The sequence below is a fragment of the Entamoeba nuttalli genome (genome assembly GCF_000257125.1).
Source record: "Entamoeba nuttalli P19 unplaced genomic scaffold asmbl_8309, whole genome shotgun sequence".
NCBI lineage: Eukaryota > Evosea > Mastigamoebida > Endamoebidae > Entamoeba > Entamoeba nuttalli.
The window spans coordinates 3,582-13,175 of NW_008579068.1; the positions used below are offsets into that span (position 1 = coordinate 3,582).

At 27.1% G+C, this 9,594-nt stretch overlaps 2 protein-coding genes across 2 annotated transcripts; one reads left to right on the forward strand and one right to left on the reverse strand.

Annotated features, from left to right (window-relative positions):
* Positions 1-1,473: 1,473 nt before the first annotated feature.
* Positions 1,474-2,484, forward strand: ENU1_183510 (cysteine synthase A protein; the record flags this gene model as incomplete). Its single annotated transcript, XM_008861582.1, has 1 exon — positions 1,474-2,484. One exon carries the CDS (start codon positions 1,474-1,476, stop codon positions 2,482-2,484), a length of 1,011 nt encoding a protein of 336 aa, XP_008859804.1.
* Positions 2,485-2,561: 77 nt separating this feature from the next.
* ENU1_183520 (splicing factor Prp8, putative) lies at positions 2,562-9,383 on the reverse strand (the record flags this gene model as incomplete). The annotated part of the gene is made up of 1 exon (XM_008861583.1): positions 2,562-9,383. The coding sequence occupies one exon, from the start codon at positions 9,381-9,383 to the stop codon at positions 2,562-2,564; it is 6,822 nt and encodes a 2,273-aa protein (XP_008859805.1).
* Positions 9,384-9,594: the final 211 nt, after the last annotated feature.

Sequence of the window (9,594 nt, forward strand, 5' to 3'; positions counted from 1 at the left end):
AATTTATTAATTACCCATTTTAATGAATTCGATTCATTTGATTGTAATAATCATCATAAATGTATTAATAATGATAAAAGATCATAACTTACAATAAAGATTTATTGGTTAATTGACCATTCATTCAATGATAGAATACCAGATATATATTATCAAAATATGAAAGAAAAGAAATGATATAATATAGATGTTGCAGTACATCAAGATAATAATCTAGAATTAAATTATATATACAAAATAAATAAATAAATACAAAGATTTAACAAGAAAATAAAATTACAAATAAATTTTTTCTCAATAACACCTGACAAATAATAATCATTAAAAATATGAAAGATTTAACGTTTTATATTTTCAGTTCCAGCAATAAAATCGAATAAGAATAATCTAATGCGAGCATGTTAGAAATGAACTTTATTATAACAATAGAACATATTGAAGAAACATAAAGAATCCTCAATACTCATAACACCAAATTGTTAATATATATTGTTTGATCTTTTATATTACTATTTTGTATAGGCATTTCATAATTTAACATTATGTTAAATTTCTTAATAAATAATATTCACCTTAATGAATTTGACATAATTTAAATGAAATTTTAATTGACTAATAATTAATTTATAATGAATTGTAAACAAATATAAATAGAGAAAAAGAAGAAGAATGAGAAATTAATAAACTCTTTATATTCATTTCTTTGTAGTTTTATAAATGAAGAATCACTATAAGAATAAAATAAAAATAATATAAAATTATAACAATAAAAAGAAGAAAACTACAATTTATTTCGTTTATAATAACTAAATTATTGTTAAGATTGAATATAATACACTTCCAAGCTACGGTTATACATTTTTTAAAGAATTATTAGATTTAAATTAAGTTATTAAATAGAACCGTCTATAAAAGGCATAAAAATAAATTAATTAAAGAACCTTCTTTTCCTTATTCTATTGTAGTTTTTAAACTACCTTTGGAATGAATAATTCTTTAATTTTATAAGCACTGACATATCATTTTAAAGGTTATTTAACACCAATACTTTCACTTTTAAGAAAAATAAAACAAAGATATTTACTTCAAACTTCTTGAGGATAGTTAGGGTTGAATGTGATAGTTGAGTTGGTAAATTTATAAAAGAATTTACAAAAAATTTCCAGAGTCGTCAGAACATAAAATCTTAAGACTCAAAAATTTGATAGAACAAAAAGTATTTCTTCAATAACTGTAAGATGAAAACTTCAAAAGAAATTCGATTCAAAAACACCAAGAATAACTGAGAAATAATAACTCCACACTCTAAAATAAGTCATTATTAATATTAATTTATTTAAAATTATATTCTTATTGAATTGACTTGTCAACCGAAAAAAGAAAAATACAAATCATCAAAACGTTTTGTCAACGTCACTTAGAAATAATCTGTGTTTTTAAAGTTGATCACAAACTATTTGTTTGTAAATAATAATGCAAAATATTACTATCAACGCACCAAGAAAGAGAATTTATCACAATATCCTTGAAACCATTGGAGGTACTCCTTTAGTTGAATTACATGGAGTAACAGATCACCCTTCTATTAATAAAAATACAAAAGTTCTTGTTAAGTTAGAATGTTTTAATCCAATGTCATCAGTTAAAGATCGTGTTGGATTTAATATTATTTATCAAGCCATTAAAGATGGAAGATTAAAACCAGGAATGGAAATTATTGAAGCTACTTCTGGAAATACAGGAATTGGACTATGTCAAGCTGGCGCTGTTTTTGGATATCCAGTGAATATTGTCATGCCATCAACAATGTCAGTTGAAAGACAAATGATTATGAAAGCATTTGGAGCTAATTTAGTTCTTTCAGATGGAACAAAAGGAATGCCAGGAGCTATTGCAAAATATGAAGAACTTATCAAACAACACCCAAATAAATATTTTCCAGCTAATCAATTTGGTAATCCTGATAATACTGCAGCTCATGTTTATACAGCAAATGAAATTTGGGAAGATACAAATGGAGAAGTTGATATTATTGTTTCTGCTGTTGGTACTGCAGGAACTGTTATAGGAGTTGGTGAGAATTTGAAGAAGAAGAAAAAAGGAGTTAAGGTTGTTGCTGTAGAACCAGAAGAATCAGCAGTTTTATCAGGAAAACCTAAAGGACCACATGGAATTCAAGGAATTGGAGCAGGATTTGTTACAGATATTTATAAGAAAGAAGTTGTTGATGAAATAACACCAATTAAAACACAAGATGCATGGAAAATGGCAAGAGCAGTAGTCAAATATGATGGAATTATGTGTGGAATGTCAAGTGGTGCAGCAATTTTAGCAGGATTAAAAGAAGCAGGAAAAGCAGAAAATGAAGGAAAAACAATCGTTATAATCTTACCAGATTGTGGTGAACGATATTTATCAACAGACTTATATAAAACAGTTGAAGAAGGAACAAAACAACAAGTATTAGACTCATTATTACTTTAAATAATTTGAATTATTTTTGAATTAATTAAAATATAAATGATTAATTTTCTTTTAACAAATAAAATCAATTAAGAAATTTAAAATAATGAATATTCAGTCATATCAACATCATTGTTTTCTTCATCACTTTGTACCCAACCAAGGAAATGTGTAATTCTATGAGCTTCATTATAAAATTCTAATGGAATACCAGCTTTAAGAGTATATTCAATATTAACAGTAAATTTAGAAGTAGATAATGAATAATTCCAACTTCCTTTTTCTGGAATTAAAAAGAATCCATTAATTTTTTCTGAAACAATAAGTGGTTGTTTTACTCCTAATTCTTCAGTACAATTATTTTGTAATGTAATTAGACTATCACTATTTTGTTTACCAAACTCTCTTCCAATTTCATTAAATGAATATCCTTCAATTCCAATTGCTCCTTCTCCAATACCAATACAAATACATTGTCCATCAATATTATAATGTTCTTGTATTAATGAATTCATTACAGCATCATATACTGTTAACTTAGGTTCACCAGAACAAGTATGAATCCATCCAATTGCTTTCATATTATGAAGTTCCTCATGTTGTGGAGAATGTTGAGCAAATACAATATATTTATTTGTGGCATATTGAGGAACTAAAACACAACATTGAACTTCCATAATTCCTTTATTTTTTGTACTTTCTTGACCAAATAAAATTCCACCAATTTCAATTTTGGTGTCTGCAATTTGAATAATTCCTTTAATAATATTTTTAGGAATAACAATAGGATTTCCTTCTCCTTCATTTTCAATAAATAAATTATTCATTTTGTCAAGTAATTTACTTGCTTCAATAGCTCTTTGTCTCCAATTTTGAGTTGCAGCAAATACTTTTTGTTCATAAGGTGTACTTGTTGTTACAGTCATAGTTTCTTGTAATTTATTTTGTGTTTTTGTTGTTACAGTAATTCCTTGTTGAATATTCTTTTCTCCTTCAATTTCTAAAACTTGTTGTCGTTCAGCAGAAGGTGCTTGAATATGCATTCCAAGAATAATATCTCTAACTTCATTTTGAGTTAAACTACTTGCACTGATATTATTCTTTTTGGCATATTCTCCAATAATTAAATCTTTTATTTTAATTTCAATTTCTTTCCATTCATCATCACTATATGTTGGCCATTGGTGTTGTGGTTTAATTGAAATAGTTGGATTTGGAAGAAGAATTTTTTTAGCTTTAACAGGATTTATTCCAAGTCCTCTTAATAATAATACAGCTCTATGAAATGCAGTATATGAACTAACAGTTTCTAACCAATCGTCATACATATTAAACATTAATAACATTGATTCAGTAGCTTTGTTAACAGCATCTTTAACTTTTTCCATTTGCATAATTTCACCAAATGGTAATGCTATTTCACTTCCTTTTAATAAAATATTTGGAAAATCAATCATATGAGTTTCTAATGGGTCTAACATTCCTCTTAATGATACAATAATTTGTTTAGGTTGTTCTTCAATTGGTAATGCTCGTACTAATTTAACAACCTCCTCTGCAGATTTCCAATGTTTTAATTGACCAATACGTTTTTGTCCTTCCCATTCTGATGAATGAATAATTTTTAAATGAACACCTCCAGTTCTTGGATTAAATATAAAGATACATCCATTTAATGGTTTAGTAATGTGATTTCCTTCAAATGTTTTATGAGTTGTAACTCGATAGATATTACTATGATCAACAAACCAAATAATTTGATTTGTAAATAATTCACCATAATTTGTTATAGATAATGATGGATTAGTTGGTTCACTAGAATATAATTGAAGTGCCTTTCTAATACGTTCTCTTAATACAAATAATGCAATATTACATTTAAGTATTTTAGCTAATGCTTTTTGTAATAAATCTTTCATTCCAGGAATCCAATTTCCATATGCAGAATATGTATTATAAGCTAAATCAAAAGCAATAATAACACCAGTTTGAGAAGGATATAAACAGTTATTATCATTTATATAACTTTCATATTTTTGTCTTGCATAACTTTCAATGTTATGTTGATCAAAATCACCCCAACGTAATTGTACATCAATCCAATATTTATTTGTATGAATTCCATTTAAGATATTTTTATTATCAGTTAACATTGAAGGTTTTCCAGTTTCCCATTCATTCATTCCAAATAATGTAATATCTGCACATGAAGAATTCATTTTATATGATTTTCTTGGATGAATTGTTTCTTTTTGAACTCTATCAACATCTAATTCATTACTTTCTTGGTCAAATACTTGACATAAATCCATAACAATACTTTCATGTATTTTTTGCCATAAATGTGCTCTAAATATTTGAATTAAACTAATTTTTAATGTTGGGATTTTTCCTTGCATAAATATTCCTGTTAAATCTAATTGCGTTTCAAATCCAACATATACACTTCCTCTATTTATTGTTGGTGACCACCATAAAGTAAATCTTCTATTTGGAATTTGATTTAATCCACTTCTTTGTGCATTAGTTAATTTTTTATATTTCATTGATTCTTCAAACCCACTTGATTTCTCCCAAAATAATCCTTCCCATGTAGGAAAGAATGTAGCTCTAAATAGTGTGTGTTCTAAAATTCCTTCTACTCCTCCTAAAGCCTGAATCATATCACTTCTATAATTATTAAGATTCCATAATTTTCCATCATGTCTTTGATGTGTCCACCAAAATGGATTTAATTTTTGAATTTGGTATCGTTTAAACTCTGTTCTAATACGCCATCCTTTATCATATGCTAACGTATGTTTGTCTTGTTGAAACAATGTATTAATTCTGGGAATTCCTTTATCCCAAGAATCCTCTAAATCTTCTAGTGTTAGTCTTCTATTTTCTTCAATAGCTTCTTTTCTTTTTTGTGCATATTCCATCCATACTCTTTGTGAATCTTTAAATTCTGTTTCCCATGGAAGAATATATCTAAATAAATTAGGAATTAATTGGTCTTCATCATGACTCATTCCAGCTCTAAATGCTTGAATACCAACATCAGTTTGTCTACTCCATTTAAAGTCTGATTGTGGAATTAAAACATGTCCCATAGAAAGCATTCCAAGTCCACCAAGTTCTTTTGGAGTATAAAATACAACTGGTGGAAATCTATTTGGCATTTTTGAATTTAATCCTATTTTAATTCTTGTTTGTATTTTATTTTCACATTTAACTAAAACATCAAGTAATTCTTGTGTATGAATAGTAGCTTCTCTAAAATACATCATTAATCCAATTAAAGCAGTATTCCATTTATTTACTACTCTTGTAAATGTAGTAGCACTTGACGACATTAAAATTTGTCTAATTCTATTATCAAATTTCATAATTTCTTCTTTACTTACTTTTAAATATGCATTTGCTGTTTTTTCCATTGTTTCATTATTCGTAAGTGCCCATGCATCTTCTTTAATGCTAAACTCTTCTTCTTGACTTCTACATTTTGGAAGAATACGAATCTCAAATCCACACATAGTAAATAAAACATTTGGATTATCTTTTGAATAAACTGTAACACATGAATCTTCCCAATTAAGAGTAGTTAATGAACGTGGTAATCTATTTTTTAACTCCCAAAACACAGCACGTCCTAAATTTACATCATGTCTCATTAATCTCATTCTACAATCTTTTGGCCAACACTTTTTATTATTATAATTTATTGAATTTTCATTATTTGGGTCTGGATGTTCTATTAATAATTTTTCTATTAATTCTTTACTTTCTTCTTCAGTAAATCTTAATACCATATAAAATTTATCAATATATCTTGTGTACATTCTAATTGGATGATGTTCTTCAATTTCTTTTGTTTTAAATGTTAAATAATCATTTGGCTGATTTGCAGTACCTGCAATTTCGAATGCTCTTCTTGGTCCAAGTAATAAAATATCTAAGATTAATCCATAATATTGAATAACAAAACTACTAAATGCTAATCCTTCTATTAACCCATAAGAATTTACATGCATCATATCTTTGTAAGCTAAAGTTATATTATTTTTTGCAGTAATATAATCTGCTAATAAAGGATCCATAATTAATCGTAATAATCTATTTAATAATGTTAAATCAACTTTCTTAAACATTTTATCATAGTTTGATTCCACAATAACATTACATTCTCCATTTTCAACATTCCATATATTCGTTAAATTATTCATTCCATTACAAAACTTATATACTAATAATGGTGCTGGTTCAGTATCTGATGGTTTAATCCAATTAGGGAATAAATGTCTTTTATCTCCTTCATACCATAAATATTGATCAAGATATGCATCTGCAATTTTTTCCATTGGGTCAAAATCATAATTTGGAATTAAATGAGTGTACATATCAACAAATTCAATTTTAACTTCTTTAAATGTTCTTTGAGTTAATAATTGTCTTTTAATTCTAAGTAAAAATTCATGTGGATTATCAAATGCTTGTTCAATTAATCCTAATTCTTCTCTTTGACTTTGATTAATTCTTGTTTTAGTACTAAATGATTCTTTTAAATTTTCTAATGCTAAAACAAGTAATTTAGTATCATATTTATAATTACTTGGTGGAAATGGAATTGGTTGAAATTGTTGATTTTCAAGCCATTGAACTGTAGTTGTTAATATAGCTACTCCTTCTTCACTTGTTAAATAAGGCCCATCTTTTAAATAGTTAAATTGCCTTTCTTGTTCTCCTTTTAACCATAACCTTGTTAGTCTTCCAAGATTTTTTTTACTAACTGTCTTATCTGCAGTACATCCTCTTTTAGTCCTTTCTCTAGTATAATGTGCAACATCTGTCCACCAATCGGCTTTCTTTTTTACATATCGTAGAATCATAGCTTCAATTGGTTCTGGTAATCCAGGAACTTTCCATGGAATATTTGCTTTCCAACATCTCCATGCTTCACTAAGATGTTGCATAATTGTTTTAGCTTTATTACTTTTAATTCCTTCAGGCATAATTTCGTTAATTTCATGTAATACAGCAGCTCTTAATTCAATATCAAACCCACTTTCAACCCTTTGTTTAGTAATAGTTTTAGCTATTGCTTTAGCTTTTCTACCTTCAAAGTGTCGAGCAAGAAGATTTCCTAGCCATCGTTCTAAAATTGGAATTAACCCTCTTAATAAAAAGATCCATACTCTCCACATTGGTGCCCAAAATCCTATTCCAGGTCCTTTTTCAATAGAATTTGTATTAAACCGATAATAAATAATATGTTTTAAATCTTTACACATTCTTATTTGTTGAATAACTTTATATTTATAACGATACATTCCTGTAAGTGTTCCAATATGACTAAATATATATTGAATTCCATCAGCAAGAGTATATGAATCAACTCTTCCAAGTCTGTATTGACAGTGTGCATCAACAACAATTTTAGTCATTTTTAATATTTCTCTTATTAAATGAAATGAATTACCGAATCGTGATTTTTTTCTTTCTTTTGTTGTTAATGTTCTTACGGGTTTAATATTAAAATTATAATCTAAGTGAAGAAAATCTACATTCTTTCTATGAATAAGAAGATTAAGAATATTATATCCTTGTCTAATTACTTGTAATCCTGCCTCAACCCAATCTAATTTCGTATGATAAAAGAAATGTGTCTCATCTAATGCCGCAAAGAAATTTCTTTTACAGAGAGATTTTGGTGGTTTCTTTTGTAATTCATTAATAACATAACATTTTAATAATTTTTGATAACTTACTCTTACTTTAACAGGATAATTCTTTTGAATATGTTCTAAATACCATCCTTTAATCAATGGAACATCTTGTGCTCTTCTAGTTACTCCATATTTATTATTAAATGGATATTGTGCATTAATTAAATTTAGACCATCTTTTATTTTTTCGTTATCAAGTTCAATTGTATTACCAAATGCAACAATATCATCATAAAACTCAATTGCTTCATCATTATCATCTTCATCATCTTCCATTTCTTGAGTTTCATAACAATCATTTTTCCATTCGATTGGATTGAGTAATGAATCAAAATAATAAGAGGGTAATGTTGGGTCATCTGGTTTAACAATCATTTGCATTGGATAATGATAAGGAATAATATGAACTTCTCTTGGACGATTAGCATATAAATTAGGATAAGCCACTTTATATTCAGTACGAATAATTCTTCTGATAATAAGTTTATTAATATCATCAAATTCACTCCAGTCTTCATCATCATTAGTATCTCTAAATAATGGTTCAAATTTTGGTCCTCCAATTAATGTACAATTTAATGCCTTTGCATTAAAAAAAGATTCTTTGTTAAATAAATAATAATAATTCATATCTGTAATATCACCAAGTAATCGTTCTGACAATCTGTGTAATGTACTTAATTGTTCAATATTTAATTTCCAACGTTTATAACTTGTCCCATTTACATTATGGCTATGAACTAATGGTTTTGAATCATAAAACCATTCCATAACTGATTTATCTTCTATTCCATCTAATTCTAGTCGAATACTTGGTATTGGGTCTACATCAAGAATGTTATCTCCATAGTCCAATGGTGGCTCTTCATCATCAAATGATGGTAATATCATTCTTCTAAAATTCTTTCGATTTGCCTTTTCATTTCTCATAGCAATCCACATAGTTCCCCATTGTGCAAAATAAATTGGTTCGATAACTTTAGGTATTTCAGTTACAAAGGTAATTGCTCCAGTGATATGATACATAACATCAACCATTTTAATTTCTTCCCATGGCATTGGTATATTTTCTAATAATTTATACACGGCATGAGGTAAAAATTTAAGTGCTCCCAAATATACTCTTTTATCTTTACTAAATTTTCTACTTGACATATCCCCATGCTCTTTTACAATTTTCCTGATATGTTCAGGTGGCATGGTAACACTCATCTTCTTCAATAATTTATTGTTTTTTAGTTTTTTTAGGTTTTTAATAACAAAAATATTTTATTGTACTTCTTTGCTTTTTTATGGAAAAAGAAAATGTTTTTAATTCTTTCTAGTGCTTTAACTTTTATTCCTTCTTCATTATATCATTTAATTTCATGTTGTACTTGATTCTGTACAATTTCATTGACCAGATATTCTAGTCTATTAATTT